The sequence below is a fragment of the Periophthalmus magnuspinnatus genome, chromosome 12 (assembly GCF_009829125.3).
Source record: "Periophthalmus magnuspinnatus isolate fPerMag1 chromosome 12, fPerMag1.2.pri, whole genome shotgun sequence".
Taxonomy (NCBI): domain Eukaryota; kingdom Metazoa; phylum Chordata; class Actinopteri; order Gobiiformes; family Gobiidae; genus Periophthalmus; species Periophthalmus magnuspinnatus.
In genome coordinates this window covers 1,588,969-1,613,172 of record NC_047137.1, presented here as the reverse complement: position 1 = coordinate 1,613,172, position 24,204 = coordinate 1,588,969, and the positions used below count along the sequence as shown (strand labels likewise).

The window sequence follows — 24,204 nt, the reverse complement described above, 5'->3', positions numbered from 1 at the left end:
GTTGAAGGATAATAAAACATCTTTCTTTCTTCTAAGATATCTATTCACTAAAAAAAGTCAAACCTCTATGCAACTGATCTGAGGTACATTTTAAAAATTGGTTTAATGGAGATAAATGCTTTATGTTTTGAAAGTACACTGTGGTGCTATGAAATAACGGTAAAACATTTTGGTTCGAGGGTTATTTCTGCTTTGAATCAATGGGTTTAATTTCTAGTTAGCATGTGACGTCAAATGCAGAGGCTGATACAGTCTCGTTTCTCATTGGTGTGTGATGTCAGACGCAGAGACTGGCACAGTTTTATTTCTCGTTAGTGTGTGACATCAGATGCAGAGGCTGGCACAGTTTAGTTTCTTGTTAGTGTGTGAGGTCAGACGCAGAGGCTGGTGCAGTTTTGTTTCTATTTAGTTTTCTTGTATCAGATGCAGAGGTGTGTGACATCGGACACAGAGGCTGACACATTTTCATTTCACGTTAGTGTGTGACGTCAGCTGCAGAGGCTGGCACAGTTTTGTTTCTCCTTAGTTTGTAACATCAGACACAGAGGCTGGCACAGGTTCATTTCTCGGCAGTGTATGACTTCAGACGCAGAGGCTGGCACAGTTTAGTTTCTCCTTAGTTTGTGACCTCAGATGCAGAGACTGGCTGTTTCGTTGCTCATTAGTATGTGGCATCAGATGGAGAGGCTGGTGCATGTGCATTGTTCTAGAGCTGAGATTTTGAATTTTCTGTGCCTGCCATTTTGTCCTTCTCACTGGTGATTATCTCCTCTATTCACAGACTTTTTTAAGATGGGTTTACACTTTTTTCCATGTTGACTGTTATGTTACATTTTATTTGGTATTTTTGAATCTGCTCAGATAGTTCTTGTTCACTTGTTGACACTACCTGGCTTGGTGTGGAAACATAACGTCTGTCCAGTGGAGCTCTGAAGCCAAGATGTCCTGCACTGTTAACAAGTATAGAATGTTGTGGGAAAAGACTCCTTTTGTAGGCACTGATGAATGTTGAAGCAAAGACTTCTTGCAAGAAATAAACAACCAACAGCATCTCCCCCAAAGTCAGACTCCAAATTATCCAAATCACAAAGTTTATATAGTCTGAGATGACAGAACATATATTTTAAAGTAAGAATGTGACAGTATCTACTGAGGTATGGCCAGACATGCTCCTGGTGGCATTCACGAGCTGGTTTGCCTCAGGCTGTAATATTTAGAGTTAAAATAATACAGGGTGTGTTACACTTTACGGAGAAAGACCTGAAAAGCCAACTGGTCTGATTGCATCAATATTCAAATACATTACAAACACATCTTAACAAAATTAACAACCAAAAGGTAACAAAAGGGTTCACATGAAAGGTTCTCCTAACACTTTGAGTGAGTGAGTTTTAGTTACAAGACCACGTGAGCTTCTAAAAGATAAAGTAGTCTCACAATAATTTATATTCCTTTGCATAGAACATTTTCTGTCCTTCTCCTTTATCATCTTATTTTCTTCTCCTGACCCAACCCTTTTCAACACCACTGCTTTGTAAACAACTATATACATGGCATAATAATAACTTTATAAATGTATGTTCTAGTTTTATTTGAAGCTGTGAAGGACCCTTTACAGATGCAAACTAAATACTAAATTGTTTCATTTTTCTGCTGTTGTTTTTCTTTTCAATGTTCATGTTTTTTTTGTTTCTTCTTTCTTTTTACAATATTGTAGATTTAGAATACTTTGTTTATTGTATCAGTGGCAATTTGAATATTATCGTTTATCGTCTATATTTCCTTCAACAATATATCGCACTACAACATGTGTTATTGTGACACGATTACTTGGAGGATGTTGAGATAATCAGTGTCGATCAGCACGTCTGTGGTTTCACCTGGTTGTGTTTCTACTTTTTAAGCCTCCACCCATCTTATTTTCAGTTTTTTCTTCTTTCTTCTCATGCCATCTCTTAAGCCATGGACCCTGATTAGGCCCACCTCTCCAAGACCTACAGCCCTTCAAACCTTTTCTTCTGTGTGTTCCATTTAGTCTTCCTGTCCTTTTATTTAATCATTTATTCATTACTTTTCATGAATATTAAAAGTGTATATGTAAGTGTGAACCCTCATCGAAGAACTTGGAACCTCCAACCAAAAATGTCTGTAATTCAGATGTACTGAATTACATATTTAAATTGAGGAAACAATTCTTTAAATAAAACTAAGGGAACTGTCATTAAAAATCCTATGTTTTACACAACTTCAAATAAGATTCACTAGAAATTAAATTACAAAGCAAACTATCTTCAGCCTACTCACTGGATAAATCCAGAGCTCTCTCGCCCAGAAAAATGTCATCAAATGAAACTTAGCATCAAAAACAGGTGATGACATTTAAAAAATGATGTTGTGGCCCGGCCCTACACTCTACAGGAATAGGACCTTTAAGTCATATTATAATGATGTTACCACCTTAGAAACATATCTGGAGTTGTGTTTTGTTTCATTCACACATGTTTGAGTAACAGTTTATTATTAATCTGTCTACATCGCCAAAGCTCAAAATGCTCTATTCCACCTTGTGATGTCATGAAGTGGTAGTTTACATGTTAACAGCTCCTTTTACCTTTAGTTCAGCAGAGACTGGGGATTCCAGGGCTGAATTATCCAAATGATTCTAGTGAAAGTGAATGCAGTTTAAAAACACAGTAGAGCACTTCCTGTATTACCGCGTGATACCACAAGTGTTTTTATTTGAGAGAAGAACTCAGGCTAAATATGCAGGGTCTGTGTGTTAAACATGTGTGAATGAACTCCAGGTCTGATTGTGATGAGGAAACTACATTATAACATAGATCAGAGAATATTTTCTGAAAGAGGAGATGCTCTGGACACATGCACCTTCAACACATTTTAACCTAAAGTAGAGTTTAAAGACGCTGTACCTGATCTTAAAAATGTGAAAAATAGAACTAGTTCACTTTTAACAGTTTGCGGTGGTCTAGAGTTATTCCTCACTTACCTTATGCATTGTGAGCATCCTATTTATTCACCATATTTGGTCAGAATTACAGACACACCTCTTTGCCTGGCATCTGAACAGATCAAAATCATCAATCAAGTGTAAGAATTAAAAGATGAGAATAAAGAGAATTTCAGAAGCAAAAAGAAGTGATTTTCCATTGATCTATACTACAGGAAAGTAAATAGTTAGTAAAAAGTTTTCTGGTGGAGGGTCCATCACCTGCTGGTCTTAATGGAGATGTTAATGCTTTGCTTGGAATGTTCCAAACGTAGCATCTATCTCCATGTAAACGTGTCACCTATACTACCAGACCAGGTGGTCAGATATGTGGAGAGACTACCCCTCGCAGTATTCAATTCAATTCAAGTGTATTTATGTAAAACAACTTCAACTGACCAAACAAATATACAGATATGTACAATAAGATTTTGAATTTATAAAGCATTATAAACACCTGTAAATGAAAAGATGCAAAATTGATTAGTTTAATGTTTTATTGTGAAACATTCAAGTTAAAGCACTGACATATCCATGGAGGAAGACAAAGCCAGGATGGGAAACTGGGAGGGCAGGCGCAAGTTTTTGCATGTTTTTGTTTCTGTTGAATGAACTGTAGTGTTTTATAATCAGTGTGAACTCCAGTCACAATGGACTACTCCACCTGAATAAATAATCATAGACTCCAACAGGTGCAGCTCAATCACCTGACTCTTTTAAAAAGTGAAGCCAGAAAAAACCCAAGGAGCGACAGCCACCAGTGAGCATGGAGACCGGGGACTACCATGAGATTGAGAAGAGGAGGAGAGACTTGCTGTACTGCCACAATCCAACTAAATTAAGGGATGAACCTGTGCTGCTGTTTTGCATGTGTGAGCATCTGATTCGTTTTGGGGTAGTTCACTGCCTGCTGTTTATGCCCTACAGCTTCTTGTCCATCTCTAATCTGCCTGTAGCTGTGAGGACGGGGTGTGACCGGGGCGAGGACTGCACTGGTGGAGATGTGCAGCTTACACATGCAGCTAAGTAAAATGAGTAGCTGCTTGCTGGGGCTGAATTACATCCCATTTGCCAGTCCACCAGTTGTTTGTAGCCCTACGACCTGCACTGCTCAGAAAGACTGGAACTTTTATCATGGGCTTATCCATTTCATTTTTCTACTATATTTTAAATTTGGACATTTTAGCTTGTAATAAACTCCTATAAATTTGAACTGTGCATTTTGTTGTGTGGCCAAGTCTCCACACATATTTCAAACTGTGACATGAACAAATGAAACGTTTAGAAATATTAAAGAATTGTATACCACCTAAACTGACATTTGCCTCCAATAGAACCTGCACCACAGTTTGAGCAGCACTGCTTCAGGAAAAGACTGACCACTATCTCGTCTGAAACTGGATCATGCTGTTCTATAGATAATATTTACTCTGCATCTTCTGAATCTGATCTTGGTAACTGTGTAGATCTTTGGTTGCAGGGGAGCAGAGCTCCAGGGGGAGGCTCTTGTTTCTCAGAGTGCTGTAGCATCTGTCACCAAACAACTCAATACAATTCACATTTTTGTATTTTATTTTATCTTCATGAGTCATATTTTATTACTGATCTAATTACAGCGTTTAACAGTTTTTAAAGAGGAGGTATTATTACAAAATTCTGCATGTTTGAATACCCCATAAAGTGCAATACCCCCTCTTTAATACAAATTAAAATGTCTTTGGATAATAATTCCTTGAATATTAAGAGTGCATTGTACCACATGTTTGTACTGGCAGAGGAGTGTCTGTAGACCTGCCCATTAAAAACACTGAAGTTCCTCACTCATGATTAGAAATGAGTCTCTTCAAATGTCATTATAGCACAACCCTGATTCAAGAATTTCTATGAAAAAGCAGCATATCTATTTACTTATATAACCCTATGAATAGTTAAGGTTTTGGGCCCTGGTTTTCACTTCACTTTTGGGACCAGCTGTCAGAGAGACAGATGCATTCTGTGAAGAACCTTTAAATTATGAACCAGTCAAATGAGGAACTAAGCTCCTCAGACAGAGCAGAGGATGCAGAGGAGAGGGTCAAATGGAGCAGAGGAGAGGGTCAAGTGGAGCAGAGGAGAGGGTCAAATGGAGCAGAGGAGAGGGTCAAGTGGAGCAGAGGAGAGGGTCAGAGGAGAGGGTCAGAGGAGCAGCGGAGAGGGTCAAGTGGAGCAGAGGAGAGGGTCAGAGGAGCAGAGGAGAGGGTCAGAGGAGCAGAGGAGAGGGTCAAGTGGAGCAGAGGAGAGGGTCAGAGGAGCAGAGGAGAGGGTCAGAGGAGCAGAGGAGAGGGTCAGAGGAGCAAGGGAGAGGCTCAGATGGAGCAGATGAGAGGGACAGGAGACAGAGGAGCAAAGGAGAGGCACAGAGGATGCAGAGGAGAGAGTTGCTCCCCTCCTCTCCCTCCTCTTCCTCTCTCATCTCCTCTTCCTCTCTCCCTTTCTCAGCTACTTTCTTGTCGTATCTCTTGTGTATATTCACGTCTGATTGGTTCTTGTGGTTGTTTTTCTTTTGTGAACTCCTCCCATGATTAGATCACTTTTCTATTTTCACTCTCCTCTTTCACACTTCTGCTCTAAACACAGGATGCATCTCTCTCCCACTCTCTCCTCTTCACTCCCTCTCTCCTCTCTCTCCCACTCTTTCCTCTCTCTTCCTCCCTCTCCCTCTCATCTCTCTCCTACTCTCCCCCCATCTCTCCTATTCTCTCCTCTCCTTCTTCTTCCCTCCCTCCTCTTTTCAAAGCTATCTTCACTTTTTGTCGTATTTATATCCTCCTCCTTACGTTTCTCCCCTCTCTCTCCCAGTCCCTCATCCTTTCTCTTTCTCTCCCTCAATCTCTTTTTCTCCCTCTTCCTGTTTATTTTTCTCTCTGACTCTCCCTTCTTTCCTCCATTTCTCCCTCTCCTATCTCATCCCTCCCTCTTTCTCTCTGTCCTTTTCCTCCTCTTACTCTCCTCTCTCTTTCTGTCTTCCTCTCTCTCCTCCCGCCTTCGCCCTCCCTTCCCTCCCCTCTTTATCTCTCTCTCCTTCCTCTCTTCCTTCCACTCATCTCTCTCTTCCTATTTCACACCTCTCTTCCCCTTTCTTCCCCTTTTATCACTGTCTCGCTCCCACTCCCTCCTTCTCTCTCCTATCCTCTCCTCTTTCTCCCACTCCCTCCTCCTGTCTCTTTCTCTCTCTTGTTCTCTCTCTCTCCCTCAGTGATTCATGAGTCAATGTGAGCTCAAACACTTGTGTAAAATCTCCAGAGTATTTTCACATTAGCCGAGACTCTGCGGGTGAAAAGTACAAAAACACTATTGTACCTCCCAATTCAAACTGATCTGAGTCTGAACCCTCTGGAGAGCAAACTAGTGCTGTCAAGATGCCAACATTTGAAACTCAGCTTCGATATTAAGGAACAGACTTCATACTGATACTGATTCTAATACCACAATGATTATAAAAAAAAATATTTATTTAGACACTACATTTATAAATTTTAATATTCCCATGTGGCCTTATATCTGTGTAATCCCTCAGTGGTCCAGGTAGGTTCCATAGTGGTCCATGGGTGTATACTAGTCTATGCGGTCTTATACTCAAGATCATTCCAAAGCTGTACAAGAAAGGTTTATTTCTGTCCTGTGAATGGAACTTCTTAGTATCGATACCTGCTCATCTAGTGTTGATACAAGCTTTAATATTGATTAGTATCTGATATTTCCCTAGTACAGACAAATGGCTGGGCTCTTTGTGAAGCTGAGATTCTGTAGTCTTCTCTGTCTCATCTACTCTCGTTCTAAGAGTCTCATCTACTCTCATAAGTGTGTGATCTACTCGCCCCCTCCTCTCTCTCCTCTGTAGTTGTATAAACAGCAGGTAAGTGATTGGCGGCTGTTTTGACTTGACTGACACACACAGTCTAAACAGCCCAGCAGTGGTCCACACACACACACGGATACACTCACGCACACATGCACACACTTACACACATGTGCACACACACACGCACTCAGACATGCACATACACACATGCAAACACACACACTTAATAATAAAGGATATACGTTGGGAGTGGCAGGTCCCTGTGTGTATGTGTGTACAGACTGATATATAAATACCTGCCCACACACACAGGGTCCATCGCTGTTCACAATATAAACAATATAAGCCTGAACAATGATAAGGATGTGTGATTCCACTTCTTTGCTTTTGATTCATACCAGTTGATTTTAAGGCTGGAATCAACAGTACTAATACTACCAATACTGATCTGAATTATTAATGTTATGATATGATTAAGCTTCTTGAAATACTAATTCTTTTAGATCAGTATTGACACTAAAAATTGCTTGGCAAATCCAGGCTGATGTCTCTCTGCATTTTTATACAGAGGAATATCAGTCTGGTCCCCACTCCATCTGTCACATCTCGAGTCTAACCAAACCTGTTCGTCCAATCAGATTTGTTTTTTTCAGTGACACATGTGAAACAAAAAAGCTCTCTGGTCACTTATCATTTAAAAAACAAAATCAAATTTAGATGGACCATATGTGTCCCTAATTGGCTAATTCACTTGTCACTCACTCCCATCTGAACTGGAGGAGATTCACCAGACTCACATCTTCTTAAAGTACTGTGTGTATTCTGGATCCCAGGCAGACACATCAGTCTAGCTAGTGTCAAAACTATTGATACAGGTTTGGCAGTGTGGCTTTGTCCAGGTTAGTCCAGTAAATACACCATAAGGACTATGTGTACTTGTTTCTAACTGTGGTCAGAACAACATGGAGTAGAGCAGAGTTCATCACGATGCATAGACTTAAAGTTTAAACATTTGTTACATGCAGAGCTGTTTAAAGGGTTTCAAACATGTGATGCATAAATCTACTATCAGCTATCCCATGATGTTTCTACTCCTCAGTATTTTTATATTTGTTGACACATGCTCCGAGCAATCTGTTCCTCTTCATTTTAGCAGAAAACATGCAGTAAAATCTATTGCATCGTCCACATGCAGTTCAAATCTCCACCTGTAAGTATGGTGACTTTAGTACACATTTGCCATGGTTATAAACTCTGAGGTCATGTCTTGACTGGGTTGCAGATGACGTCACATATGTATCTATAGTGTAGGCAGGCAGATGACCCTTTATGACAACTTCATCAGTAGTTCTTTAATACCTATTTAGGAGCCTATAGGATTGTTACATGTGATGTCACTTCCACGTCCAAAAAAATGGACATATTTACAATGTGCTGTTTTCTTTTCTGCAATGACACAACTTGAGTGAAAAGGGGATTGCAGTCGTTTAAAGCTAACTATAATTGTCATGTATGAGAGATGTTGAGGTAAGAAGCTAGGCTAGGCTGAGCTAAGCTACTTTTATTTTATTACTACATCATTACATTACACATACATTATTATACATTTTTGATACAGTTTGTGATTAAACCATAGACTGTATACAGAAGTGGACTAAGGGAGTGAAGCTAATGGAGCCTAGCCATTATATTATTTGGAATTCCGAGAATTGTAGTAACCAAAGAGCCAATCCAGAGCAAGGCTGTTGAAGTTTATGTCCCTTCCCAGGGAGCAGGCACTTAGCAACGCTGTCAATCAAACCTGTTGCTAATGCTAGTGGGAGTGAAAGAAGGAAGAGAAGAAGGCACCTGATTTGTCTGTTGTTAATGTTCATATGTTGATTTTACAGACACAATAGCAAAATAAAAACATGAAGGTCATGTAGAGCAGGTTAATATGAACATTTAAGACCAAAATGATGAGTCTCACAGCAGCAGTTACAGAGACAGGGCCAACAGTTTTTTAATGTAAAGTGAACTGGAGCCAGAGACAATGGTGCCGGAAGTGAACCCATGCTCATTTCCTATTTGGAGGTGAGTATGGGTGCACCCATGCTACTTGCTAGCAGGGGTGAGCTAGCAGATAAGCTATGTCAATTCATATATACAGTCTATGGGTTAAACATACACTTTTGAAAGGTAACTGTCTCTTGTTTGATTAATAAGAAAGAAAAAAACAAAGCTAAAGATCAGCTGTGACGTTTCTGGTTGGAATTGTGATGAAAGTGACATCATCAGATAACAATTCCATGCAACTCATATAGAGATTCACTTTTTTAAAGAAATATCCAAATTTATGATTTCCAAATGTTGAGCCTTATCATTATTTGTTTAGGATTGGGAACATCTAGAACAGGGGTCTCAAACTCAAATTATCTGTGGCCCGCAGGACGCACAGTCTGGGTGAGGCTGGGCTGCATCAGGTATTCCACAAAAAAACTTTGTTAAAATCTTCTCAAAAGTTATTGCTGTGTTCAACATACATAAAGAAATATGCCAATTATTGTGGATTTTATGGATACACCTTGTTATTTGTTGAATCTTTTGTGACGGGAGTACACAGCACGAGTGACACGTGTGTTTGGGGTTTACCGATTTGGCGGAACCTTTTACATGCAACATGGTAATGCCACACTAACATTAAACTTTCATATTGTCCTGCGGGCCACAAAATATCATCTCGTGGGCCGCAATTGGCCCCCGGGCCACGAGTTTGAGACTCCTGATCTAGAACATTTACCATATCTTCTTTACCACGCTATTTGAAATTAAAAGATGAATTGTATCTTGGTACATTTGAAGTGATAGAGAAGACATGGATAGGCCCAGTGGATAGGCCCAGTAATTACAGAGATATTAACCATCAACCAGGACAAAAAAACAACAACTCAGAAATGGTAGCACAGAATTTAGCCCTGTCCTCCAGCTCAGTGTTAAGTCATTCTCATAGTTTAACCTTTTCAGAAGCACAGAGCAGGCAGCAAACTCCAAAGGGACTGGTCATATGCATGTGGAAGTATACAAAAACAAATACACAAATACACGCGTTAACATGGCTTCAAGTTTACAATTTAAAGTGGACTTGATTTAATCTGTTATTTATTATTTCATTTTTCATACTTCAAAAAATAGTATATAAATTGTAGTTAAAGAGACACTATGTAACTTTTCTTAAGGAGGGTACATTAACTATTTTTGTCTCCATTGAAATGTTTTTGGTTTGCCTGGAATGTCTGTATGCCGTTGTGACATTAATTTTATGCATTTATAATTTTATATATAACCCCACGTAGACAAGCTGATGACATCACCAAGTTACAGATTTGTGCAGAGGCCATGCTAACAGTAAGAATTCACTTTCTTTTTTAGATATTGTTGAGCATAAAAACACCTGTAGTTGGTCATGTTTAATGCCATACTTTGAAACATTCTAGACAAAGAATGAATATCTCCATGGAGACAAGCAGGTAGTGGATTTCCAAACAGAAAAGTTACGTAGTGCATCTTTAATGTATCTTACAGTCTATGCACAAAAGATTGGAGTATGTAGATTGACTGTAAACATTTAGATACATTTAAAGCATCTCCACATCTTCCTGCTTGTTTCCATGGAAATGTTGTCTCTTTGGCTATAATATTCCACAGTATGGCATAAAACGTCTGTCTTCTATCTCCATGGAGAATGTTCTGTAGTATGGTTTTCACTTTCTATTTCCATAGGATCATGCAGGTAAATGGTCACATTTTTCTATAGCGCTTTTCTACCTTCAAGACACTCAAAGCGCTTTACAAAGTGATGTGCCACCTCCAGAAAGTTACATACTGTAGCTTTAAAGACAATATTTTTTAGAGTACAAAGTAAAAATGACTCAAATATTCTGAACTGAAGTCATTTTAAGTCATGTATAAATTGTGTTTTTGCAGTGTGGAGGACTGGGAGTTGTGCCATTGAGCAAGCATTTTGAATGAATAATGAAAGAATGAGAAAGGTGGGAGGTTAATGGAGGTTTACCATCACAGTCCAACGGCCAACTACAGAGACACGAGAGGGACAAACATTTAGTACAAAAACACAAAACCTCTACTCAAAGTGATATGCTTCATTTGACTGGATTCCACATTACACTCTGAGGTTTTTCAGATCATTTTAGATTATTGTAAACATTCAAATTTCAGTAACATTCTCTTCTACGACTATAGTACCATTTAACAATAACTGCACCTTAATTAGCCTCATTAAAGCATGAACCAAGACCTAATTCACAAAAAAATTTGATAAATGATACAAGCTCAGTAAATCCTTAAGTCTCTGTACTTGATTTAACTGTCTTAAAAACAAGAATAAAGGAACTAGTTCATTTTAAACCGTTTGCGATGGTCCAAAGCTATTCCTCACTTACCTTATGCATTCAGAGCATCCTAATTATTCACCATGATGAGTGTATAAGCACTTTTCACAACTCTCAGAGAGCAGAGCAGACCATAAAGCTAACAACAACTTGCATGCTAACACATATTTTCTGATTATCAGACAATAAAATGCTTTATAATTAGATGCAGAGAGCACACAGTGGACTTATTTTGACCTCAATAGCTGCTTTTATATCTGTACTGGGGCAAGACACATTTTGCTCATATACATTGGAAAAACAGATCATTTAATTAATAGGTTAGGGGTTAAAGTATAAGTAGTTACTAATGGTAGTTAAAAAAATATTGTTCATGCTTTATTTGGGCTAATTATGTTATTGTAAAGGGTTTTTTTTTAATTTAATTAATTTTTTTTCTATTCTTTTTCTTCCTTTTTTCTTTTACAATTTTGTAGAACTTTATGTACATCACTTTGTGTATACAGACCACAGTACATTGTAACATGAGCACAAATAGGCAGTATAGGTTTGGCACAGACATGCAGCCAGAGCAGAGGGACAATATTTAACTGTGTGAGGAAAGTGAACACGACATCCCTCCCAGGTTCTTATCAGGACTGTCAAAATGTTTCTCTCAACAATGGCTGCTTTACAATATGCTCTAGTGTGGTCACGATTCTACAATTTCAAACTCCATTTCAATACTATGGAATAGACTCAGTACTGAATACCGATTCTGATACCACAATGATAATAAACAACGCTATTTATTTAATCAATAGAATGTGATTTTAAACATTAAATGGTAGCACTTTCTTTTCTATTCCCATATGGCCTTATATCTGCGTAATCCCTCAGTCATCTAGGTACCGGTATGTTCCATAGTGGTCCATGGGCGTATACTAGTCTATGTGGTCTTACACTTATTCTGCTCAAGATCATTCTAAAGCTATTCAGGAAAAGTTCATTGGTGTCCTGCCAATGTGACTTTTATATCTGCTCAAATGTGTATTTAGTTTTGATACAAGTTATAGTATCGATTAGGATCTGATTTCCCTAAGATCTGAATTTTCTATTTTAATAGCCCTACCCTCTACATTTCAAATGTTAATTTAGAGACAAAACTATCCACTTTTTGGCTTATGCACAGAATGCAGTTGCAGCATTTCGTTCTGTCCAGGTTTGTCATTGACATAATAATAATAATAATAATAATAATAATAATAATAATAATAATAATAATAATAATAATAATAATGTCTGTGTAATCCCTTAGTCATCCAGGTCTGATCTATAGTAAAAGACAAAGTTTAAATCTGTCAACTGGACAAATTGTTCAGGTGAAACTACCCTATTCAATAACAGGATCATTAAAGGTTGAATTGAAATAGAGTAGTTTTAGATGAAACAGGAGACAATAGCTGTTTACAGTTTCAGAGTAGTTAGCTCCTCCCTTCAGATAGATATAAGGCAGTGTCCACCAGCAATCTGACCAGAACTGAAAAAGGGGCTTAGATGAGGAGCAAAACGTCTTCACTCTAACAACAATTTGTCCAGTTGACAGATTTAAACTTTGTCTTTTTTTAACAACAACTACAACAATACTACTACTACTACTACTACTACTACTACTAATAATAATAATAATAATAATAATAATAATAATAATAATAATAATAATAATAATAATAATAAATAAATAAATAAATAAATAAACAAACTCCATTATTATAGATGCAGACAGAGAGCTGATGTTGTCTGATGCTCTTCTGCCTATAGGGAAAAACTAAAGACATCAAACTGGCTCATTTACAAGAACAGCCAGACAGCCACAAACTACAGCACATTTATACAGACACTAGACAGAAATGTGATTTCTGCTTTTGAAACAGATTTGGCACAGATCTACAGGCTGTTGTTCTTTGTTGTTATACATTATTAGCAGTTAACAAAGCCCCACCTCAAGTTTGGACAGTTTGAATCAAATCCAGCTTTGTTTTTTCCTCTCCTAACTACTAACAGAAAGTCATGATCAGGGTGAAGTCCAAAATATAACCACAGAGCTCTTTGAAATGATCCAAAGAATCACATTAAATATGTGTAAAGGATCACATTATACGTATATGTGTAAATAAAATGAATTATACTAACACCTCTGATCCACACATCCGTGTGTCTGTGTGTTTGTGTTTGAAATGAGACAGGGAACTGCATGCTGGGAGCGTTTGTTCAGGTGCGACATAAGGCACGTGTCCTTCATTGTTTTCACGTCAAATCATTATTGCTTCAAAGAGATAAACAGTACCAGAACAAAAAATATCTAAATGATGGCAAAGATTTTTCATAATTTTTTGAGCAATCATTGACGTTTTTTATTGCGATAATAGGGCTGTATATGCGAATATATGAGGACATAATAGTGCGTATTTAACTGATCCTGAACCCAAATGTGCTATATGCCAATAAGGACGCGCCAAAAACCGCCCCACGCCAGGAACAAAAAGCATCATTACGCACAGCTCAACCAGGCCAAACCATGAGCACGCGGCCTTACACGAGCACGTGAGAGACAGTGAGAGAGAGTGTATGTGCCAAACAAACAAGAGGCAGAGCCGCGAAACTCTCCACGTAATTATAGTATCACACAGCGGAATATTCAGCGTTATATCCCACTCAGCGCGTGAGTGGGGCAGAGCCTCCAAGAGCTCTCACAGAACCCGCTACACCGGGCGCATACCTGCTCATACCGGGCTACCACAGACATCCGCTCAACAAGTGGAGATCCGGACCACTGTGATTCCCCTAAAGTCCAGGTGAAGGACACATGTATAACACACATGTATAACACACATGTATAACACACATGTATAACACACATGTATAACACACAGGGGTCACCGGAGCGAGCCGTGCGTCAGAGCCGCGCGCTTACCCGTGCCGCGCGGGAGGAGTACGGATCCTCAAACAGGTTCCAGATAACGGGCTGCCACTTGCGCCACTGGCTCACGCTGCCGTCCGCTGCCACGTCCTCGATGCCCAGCCGTTTCCCGATGTCGTCGTCCTCCTCGCCGTTATCCACGTTCAGCTCGAACACGTCCAGCGCCTCTTCCGCGTCGCGGTGCTGCCGGTACGTCATCCAGCAGCACGGCTCCACATCCGTCTCATCGATGCCCCAAAAGGACAGCTCCTCCTCAAACAACGGGCCGCACACGTCCGCGGGGCAGTGCAGTTTCCCAGTGCGGTAGTAGTTGAGCACATAGGCGAAGACGCCAGGGTGGCGGTCAAAGAAGTACTCGTTGGTGCGCGCGTTATACTCGATAAAGCCCGGGACTTGTTGCAGCTGATCCAGAACCGAGTCCAGGTCCGAGTCCGAGGCAAGCAAGGCCAGGCGCGTGCCCGGGAGTGTCTTCAGGGTGCTCTTGTATGTCTCGTGTCTCGTGCCTCCGACGTTGAGGATTATCCTCTCGTTGTCATCAAACTTCCCCATCTCTCTGGCTCCGACATGACTCGGTCACCGCGCGCGGTCCGGGAGAAAACGCGCTCAACCGACGCTCGGTGCGCCGAAGCGGTGAGCTCGGTCCATGGTCCGTGCGTGGTGTCCGATTGGCGTGGGAAGCTTTGTGGAACGCGTGGGGATGCGATGGTGCGTGGATCCAGACTGAACTCGCCCCGCGCTTGCCTCTCTCCAGACGCACAGCCGCGTCAGCCTCGGACGCGCGCGGTGCCGCCCTCCACACAACAGGCGGTGAGGCGCGAGCGCCACACGCGCTCAGAAGATGCTCAGATCAGGGGCTCGTGCGTGTGCGCTCATTCTGAAACACAAGCAGAGGGAGAGGCTATGGTGACGTCAGGCTCCTAAGAGCACACCTGCCACGCCGGAGAAGGAGAGATCACGCACTCACGCAAACGTTTGCACCAGGATCAGGAGTTTACGGTGAATGACAGTTTAATTAAGCTCCAATTTCAGCCCTATTATCCGCACAGACAAAAGAATAAACCAATCACGGATCTGCGCGTGATCTCATCTGTGTCTGTCAGAGTCAGACGGACAGTTTCCGCGCTCACAGAGACATAAGTGTGTGCTGTTCAGTTAGAGCCCAATGTGCGTGTCTTGTCCTCTCCGCGTGCTCTGAGACACAGACACAGGTCTCTCAGGTCTCCCCTCACGAGCGATGGACACGCTGAGAGGGAAAAGTGCACGTCTCAGTCTAAGCCAACAAGGCAACATAATGACACGACTCATCTCCGTCAGTGGAATGATTAAAGCAGAGACGGGAGCAGGAGGCGTCACTCCACCTGCGTCTGATAGAGACAGGTGCACAGTGGTTAAGCACTCAGGACCACGAGGTCGTCTCTCCTGACATTTGATACCATTGTAGTCTGAACAGTTAATGTGCTTTTCTACAGCAACAACAACAACAACAACAACAACAACAACAACAACAACAGCTATAAACTCAGATTTCTGCCCCGGATGCCCTGGCTTTGGTGTCTTGGAGACAACAATATGAACAGGGATAGAACCACCAACTTTGAGCACAGAATTTGAAAACCTATATATTTACTATAATTTATCCTATTTTAAAGTATCAGCTCTAGCCATGGCAATTCTTTAACCAAACAAACAAACAAACTTATTTAATCATCTATGGACCAGAACTTTCATCATATCAGATGCCCTTCCATGGATACACACATTTATGTGAGTGTCTTTCATTGGCTACAAAGGAACTTGGCTGCTGGAACTACGACCATGTGCTAAATACATGACTTGTGTTTACAGTGGATGTTTTGTTGAGGAAATGTCCGTGGAGATTTAAGATGCTGAAAATATTTGTACTCTTCTGCAGCAGTGACAGAGTCAGTCTCAGTCCATATCTGCTGTGAGGAATGGCATGCATGTTTGTCATTTTACTGCTGCTGTAGAGACGTAATATGAGCTGAGCACTTAAACAGCACCGCCTCACAGACTTCAAGGAGACCAGATATGAGGATCATTCAATAAATAAGGTGAATTTTTTGGTACAAGGACTTTGAATACAATTAGAAGCTTACTTTTATTTTGTTTGTTTGTTTTACTTGTTTTTCACATGGATTTAATTTATTTTGCAGATTAAAAATAAAAAGTGAGAGTTTTGGCGATTAACAAAGCTGGCCGACCAAGAAGCATGCTCCAGGATTGAACCGCTGTCAGTTATCAAGTTTTTGGTTGCTGAAGGGTGCAAAACAAACAAACAAAATAAAAGTAAGCTTCTAACTGTATTCAAAGTCTTTATACCGAAAAATTCACCTTATTTATTGAATGACCCCCGTACTTTACTCATGCAGCTACAGGTAGGACATCTGGTACAAATGTCTCAAAAGTCACCATGGATGTAATGAAATGTGCGTCCTATCATCGAGCTTTCTTGGTTTCGTTTTTATTTTTGACACATTTTGACAGGTACATTAACCCACGTATGATTTAAAGGTGCACTGTTTTTCTGGTGTAAGGGGGGTCAGCCACCTGCTTGTGTCCATGGAGATGTTACTGCTTTGCGTGGAATGATCCACAAAAGAGCATTATGGGGACAGACAGGAAACACCACCAGGCCAAGTTAAGGGTCAGATCTGTGACCCGCTCACAGTAATAGCACATGGTTTTTAGGTATTGTGCGAACGATAAAAACAGTAAAACACCTGCAATAAAATGAATGCAAGATCAATCAGTTTAATGCCATACTGCGGAACATTGCAGAAAAAGCAATAACTAATATGTTTCTATAGAGACAACCTGATGACCTAGAATAATATGATAACTGTTAAGACTGAACAATGGCACCACTTTTTCGAGATAATGTAAAAAAAATAAAATTAAAAAATTAAAAAATATTTTTTTTAAGGATGCACCGATCCAATGCTGGTATCGGATATTGACCTCCAAATATCAGTTCAGACGATATCCTGGTTGGACACACATAAATTGATGTAATAAGACTATTTACTAATTGTTTGGCCCATAAAGTCTCATAATGCTTGAACTTTTATTTATATAAACTTGTTCTGTCGTTACTTGAGAGATAAATAACAGTTACATAACACATTTGGATCAGTTTTGTCTCATTTCATTTTTGTTTAAAGGAAATAAATGTTAAAAAAAAAATATTTTCAGTCTCTGAAACTTGTATTGTATCACTATCAGCATCAAAACTGAAAACACTGAATTGTTTTTCCAAATTGACTCCAGCTGTGTGTGTGTGTGTGTGTGTGTGTGTGTGTGTGTGTGTGTGTGTGTGTGTGTGTGTGTGTTTGTCTATGTGTATTAGAAGGACATTTGGTCAGGATACTCACCACACTAGAAGGACATTTGGAATTAGCAGGACAGGGTCGGTGTCCTGCTAATTTGGAAAAAATTCTAAAAGCGTAGAAGTGTTTCTATTGGTCCATAGACCCCAAATATACAAAAAAAAAGAGATGACCTGCTAATACACATAGACCTGTTTTTGTGTATAATCTGTGTATCACCACAGCGCCCCCTATAGCCAGCAAGTGGTATAGCAGGACCTCATGAATATTCACACATGTGTATGATTCTAAGCTTCTGATTGGCTGTCTGCCGGAAGGTCCTGTGTATTCGTACAATGTCCTTGTAATTCAGGTTTCTGTAAATAGGTGTGTGTAGCATAGATTTGTAGGGCTAATTGAGTGCTACATCTGGTCTGTTTCCGGTAGGTGTGGTGAACCAGGTAAGGCACTTATATACAACTATATTACATTTATTTTGTCCCTTTAGCAACTAGGAAAAACATGCAAATATTATTGAGGTTTGAAGGTGTAAAATAGACAAAAAGCCAGAGAAGCACGTGGCTACTTAGCAAGTAAACAGTTTAGCTCATTTCTCCAATGCTCTGCTGTCCATTGAAAAGTTTGGACTTGATTCTTGAGACTCAGTGAAAACTCAGTAAAATTAGCACAATCTCTGCAATTAGTAATGTTTATAGCTGCTTATGAGCCTCCACAGTGTTCCAGTTTGTCAATGATGTTAGCACTAGTATTAGTATTAGTATTATTGAAATATGGTGACAAAAGCTTATAGTTGTACAATGTGTGCATGTGTTTTGACGTTTTCGTATTTAACAATGCAGCTACATTTGCCATAAATAGGTTTTACATGTATTTTATAGTGCAATTAACAATTACAATTATCAAATAAAGGACTAGTTGACTTAAAAAAAAAATTGTCAACTAATTTTTATAATAAATTAGTCACGATTAGTTGACTAATAGTTACAGCCCTATTACTGATGTATACGATACAATTTCCACCTTTGTTATCTCAATTCTCAATTTCTCATTCATTGCCCTCATTCTAAACCATTAAATCATTTTTGATGCGTCACATCATATAGTCATCATGTGCTAAGTGATTAACTTTGCAGGAGATGGCATCAACAAGGTCACGGAGACCTAAAAGGAACCCTATACAAGAAGCTACCTATTTTTCATCCTTGGGAAAAGACAAGAATGACTTTGACATAAAATACATAAATTCTTTTAAAGGTAAGTTGCCATTTTACTTTTTTTAATTTTTTTTTTATCAAAGTTTCTTTTGTAGCAAAACTTAAAACCCCACTGTGTTATTACAAACAAAAGGATCAATGATGATGTGGAAATGATTGAGGTGTTTATTTGTCTAGATTTCTACAAAAAATACACAAAAATAGTCCCTTGATTAATTCATACAAATAACTTGATAGCTCTGCTATTAGTAATAAGATAAATATCTGTTTGACACAGCTCTACTTTGTAAAATTATTGTTCAAACGTATTGGCTTAACTGCTAACTCCTGTCGCATAATCGCATATCTTTTTAACTTTGTGCATGCCCTTATTTGTATTTGTATTTATTCAGTGTGTTTATGTTGCACTTTTTCACCGTATCAAGTTCCTAGTTTGTGAACTGTGTTCACAGACTATGGCAATAAAAGTCTTCTGATTCTGATTCTGATTCTGTGTGTCTTTAGGTCGAGGTGTGTTCAGCTGCCGGGACTTTCAAAAAGGAGATTTTCTTATTGAATACAGAGGGGAAGTCATAACAAAAAAGGAACAAGAATGCAGGTTGAAAGTGTATCATAAAGTACTCAAGGTTTTCATGTTTGATTTCCATTTTAATGGAAATCAGTTTTGGTATGTATCTAATTTAAGGTGTCTTCTCTAAATTTGTTTCTATTCCTGTAAATACTAACTCTCCAACTTCACTGTTATTAAAAGTAGTTGTAATTGTGGAATGTAGTTATAAAATAGTGTTGAGCTTTTTACTGTTTGACGAATATTTTAAACTGTAGATGCAGATTCTTCAATCATGCTAAAACTACATGTGCCCAATTCTCTGCCTTTACACAAAATGATTGTTATTGTTATTTTTTTGTATTTCAGTGTCGATGCCTCCAGAGAAGATGGTTCTCTAGGGAGACTCGTTAATGATGACCATCTGAATCCAAATAGCAAAATGAAAATAATACGAGTGGACGGAAGGCCCCATTTGTGTTTGTTTGCACTCAAGGACATTAGTCCAGGAGAAGAAATCACGTATAACTACGGTGATTCTGATTGGCCATGGAGAAGCAAGGTATTTGTCCATGCTTGTATTTACACAGATCAGTTGACGGAGTAGCATTCTATACCAATCTGTAACTTAGCACTACAGGTGTGAGCACTGTGCGGATTTGTTCAGTGTGGTTCTGCAAATAGATTAGTTCTTTAACACCAACAGTTGGAGTATGTGTGGAGCCTGCACACATGGACACAGGACAGCCACAGAAAATGTTCTCATCTTTCTTAACAGGAGTACCTACCTACTGACCAATTTGAACTAAAGTTTTGTTTTGCAAACCCACAAAGAATTATCCTACATCACTCAGCAGTTACATTTTATATTGAGTCAGAAAACAACATTTCCCACACCAAACCCTCAGACTGTTTGGTGTGAAGTTCACACACAGCGAGCAGCCGTTCCTGCACCATTCCTGTTCAAGCTGTATATGAATGAGGCCTGACAACAGTTCATGGAGGGAGATTACAGCAGTCATGATCAAATTTTACTAGATAGAATCTTTTATTTGTGGTATAATAGGAATGCTTGCTTTGTAATTATGATCATTGGAAACAAGTGAACACATTTGTTTTACGTTTACATGGAGACAAGTTGCCTTTAATTGCTTGTCTATGTGATTATATTGTTGACTTACAACATCTGCAAATACAACCTCCCTTTATGTAAGATATATATATATATCCAAAGAGATACCTGACCAGCCTTCTAAAGTGGCCATGTGCAGTTCCCTCAGTGACAGCACTGACCAGGTAAATTATTCTCCAGTACATTTATCATTTTATAGTCAAAAACTGATATACATTCAGTTGTATGTAGACTTACAAACACATGTCCTGTGTAACAGTCAACTGGACAAGTGCTGACATTAGAAGGACTGTGAGCTTTGTACTGAGATATAGTATATTCAGTTGTATGTAGACGTACACACACATGTCCTGTGTAACAGTCAACTGGACAGGTGCTGACATTAGAAGGCCTGTGAGCTTTGTACAGCAAACCAAAATCACACTCAGTGATTGTCTTTGTCCATTAGATGCCCAAAGAGATACTTGTCCAGCCTTCTGAAGTGGCCATGTGCATTTCCTTCAGTGACAACACTGACCAGGTAAATGGATTTCTATTAACTTGATTTTGAAATTATCAAGTCATTCAATTATAATTCAGCAGTATGTAGAGTTACAAACACATGTCCTGTGTAACAGTCAACTGGACAGGTGCTGACATTAGAAGGACTGTGAGCTTTGTACTGAGATATAGTATATTCAGTTGTATGTAGACTTACAAACACATGTCCTGTGTAACAGTCAACTGGACAGGTGCTGACATTAGAAGGACTGTGAGCTTTGTACTGAGATATAGTATATTCAGTTGTATGTAGACTTACAAACACATGTCCTGTGTAACAGTCAACTGGACAGGTGCTGACATTAGGAGGACTGTGAGCTTTGCACAGTAAACCAAAATCACACTCAGTGATTGTCTTTGTCCATTAGATGCCCCAAGAGATACTTGTCCAGCCTTCTGAAGTGGCCATGTGCAGTTCTCTCAGTGACAACACTGACCAGGTAAATTATTCTCCAGTACATTTATCATTTTATAGTCAAAAACTGACATACATTCAGTTGTATGTAGACTTACACACACATGTCCTGTGTAACAGTCAACTGGACAGGTGCTGACATTAGAAGGACTGTGAGCTTTGTACTGAGATATAGTATATTCAGTTGTATGTAGACGTACACACACATGTCCTGTTTAACAGTCAACTGGACAGGTGCTGACATTAGAAGGACTGTGAGCTTTGTACTGAGATATAGTATATTCAGTTGTATGTAGACGTACACACACATGTCCTGTGTAACAGTCAACTGGACAGGTGCTGACATTAGAAGGACTGTGAGCTTTGTACTGAGATATAGTATATTCAGTTGTATGTAGACGTACACACACATGTCCTGTGTAACAGTCAACTGGACAGGTGCTGACATTAGAAGGACTGTGAGCTTTGTACTGAGATATAGTATATTCAGTTGTATGTAGACTTACAAACACATGTCCTGTGTAACAGTCAACTGGACAGGTGCTGACATTAGAAGGACTGTGAGCTTTGTACTGAGATATAGTATATTCAGTTGTATGTAGACTTACAAACACATGTCCTGTGTAACAGTCAACTGGACAGGTGCTGACATTAGAAGGACTGTGAGCTTTGTACTGAGATATAGTATATTCAGTTGTATGTAGACTTACAAACACGTCCTGTGTAACAGTCAACTGGACAGGTGCTGACATTAGGAGGACTGTGAGCTTTGCACAGTAAACCAAAATCACACTCAGTGATTGTCTTTGTCCATTAGATGCCCCAAGAGATACTTGTCCAGCCTTCTGAAGTGGCCATGTGCAGTTCTCTCAGTGACAACACTGACCAGGTAAATTATTCTCCAGTACATTTATCATTTTATAGTCAAAAACTGACATACATTCAGTTGTATGTAGACTTACACACACATGTCCTGTGTAACAGTCAACTGGACAAGTGCTCACATTAGAAGGACTGTGAGCTTTGTACTGAGATATAGTATATTCAGTTGTATGTAGACGTACACACACATGTCCTGTGTAACAGTCAACTGGACAGGTGCTGACATTAGGAGGACTGTGAGCTTTGCACAGTAAACCAAAATCACACTCAGTGATTGTCTTTGTCCATTAGATGCCCCAAGAGATACTTGTCCAGCCTTCTGAAGTGGCCATGTGCAGTTCCCTCAGTGACAACACTGACCAGGTAAATTATTCTCCAGTACATTTATCATTTTATAGTCAAAAACTGACATACATTCAGTTGTATGTAGACTTACACACACATGTCCTGTGTAACAGTCAACTGGACAAGTGCTGACATTAGAAGGACTGTGAGCTTTGTACTGAGATATAGTATATTCAGTTGTATGTAGACGTACACACACATGTCCTGTGTAACAGTCAACTGGACAGGTGCTGACATTAGAAGGACTGTGAGCTTTGTACTGAGATATAGTATATTCAGTTGTATGTAGACTTACAAACACATGTCCTGTGTAACAGTCAACTGGACAGGTGCTGACATTAGAAGGACTGTGAGCTTTGTACTGAGATATAGTATATTCAGTTGTATGTAGACGTACACACACATGTCCTGTTTAACAGTCAACTGGACAGGTGCTGACATTAGAAGGACTGTGAGCTTTGTACTGAGATATAGTATATTCAGTTGTATGTAGACTTACAAACACATGTCCTGTGTAACAGTCAACTGGACAGGTGCTGACATTAGAAGGACTGTGAGCTTTGTACTGAGATATAGTATATTCAGTTGTATGTAGACGTACACACACATGTCCTGTGTAACAGTCAACTGGACAGGTGCTGACATTAGGAGGACTGTGAGCTTTGCACAGTAAACCAAAATCACACTCAGTGATTGTCTTTGTCCATTAGATGCCCCAAGAGATACTTGTCCAGCCTTCTGAAGTGGCCATGTGCAGTTCCCTCAGTGACAACACTGACCAGGTAAATTATTCTCCAGTACATTTATCATTTTATAGTCAAAAACTGACATACATTCAGTTGTATGTAGACTTACACACACATGTCCTGTGTAACAGTCAACTGGACAAGTGCTGACATTAGAAGGACTGTGAGCTTTGTACTGAGATATAGTATATTCAGTTGTATGTAGACGTACACACACATGTCCTGTGTAACAGTCAACTGGACAGGTGCTGACATTAGAAGGACTGTGAGCTTTGTACTGAGATATAGTATATTCAGTTGTATGTAGACGTACACACACATGTCCTGTGTAACAGTCAACTGGACAGGTGCTGACATTAGAAGGAATGTGAGTTTTTTACAGCAAACCAAAATCACACTCAGTGATTGTCTTTGTCCAGATACCCAAAGAGATACTTGACCAGCTTTCTGAAATGGCCATGTGCAGTTTACTCAGTGACAACATTGACCAGGTAAATGGATTGTATGGACTTGATTTTGAAATGATCAAGTCATTCAAATATAATTCAGCAGTATGTAGAGTTACAAACATGTTTAACAGTCAAATGGACAGGTCCTCACATTAGGAGGATTGTGAGCTTTGTATTTCTAGGTTATTTTCAGCAGTTTGTAGATAGACTAGTTCTGTATAATGCTAACTGGACAGATAACAGCATTAGGGGGATTGTGGGTTTTGTTTTTTGAAACATAAACTCACATTCATCAATGTCCTAGGAGCCTGCTGATGTTACTATGTGTTGTTCATTCCTGGATATCATTGATAAGGTAAATTAATCTCCAATGACTCAACTATGTTGAATAC

At 39.4% G+C, this 24,204-nt stretch overlaps 1 protein-coding gene across 1 annotated transcript in view; it reads right to left on the bottom strand.

Annotated features, from left to right (window-relative positions):
• The window catches only part of kcnc2 (potassium voltage-gated channel, Shaw-related subfamily, member 2), an 86,750-nt gene extending 71,783 nt beyond the window's left edge, over positions 1–14,967 (bottom strand). The window contains exon 1 of the mRNA XM_055225628.1: positions 14,190–14,967. Coding sequence (XP_055081603.1) covers positions 14,190–14,744 — 555 coding nt within the window. The 5' untranslated portion in view covers positions 14,745–14,967. The remainder of the gene's footprint in view (positions 1–14,189) is intronic.
• Between the last annotated feature and the right edge of the window lie 9,237 nt (positions 14,968–24,204).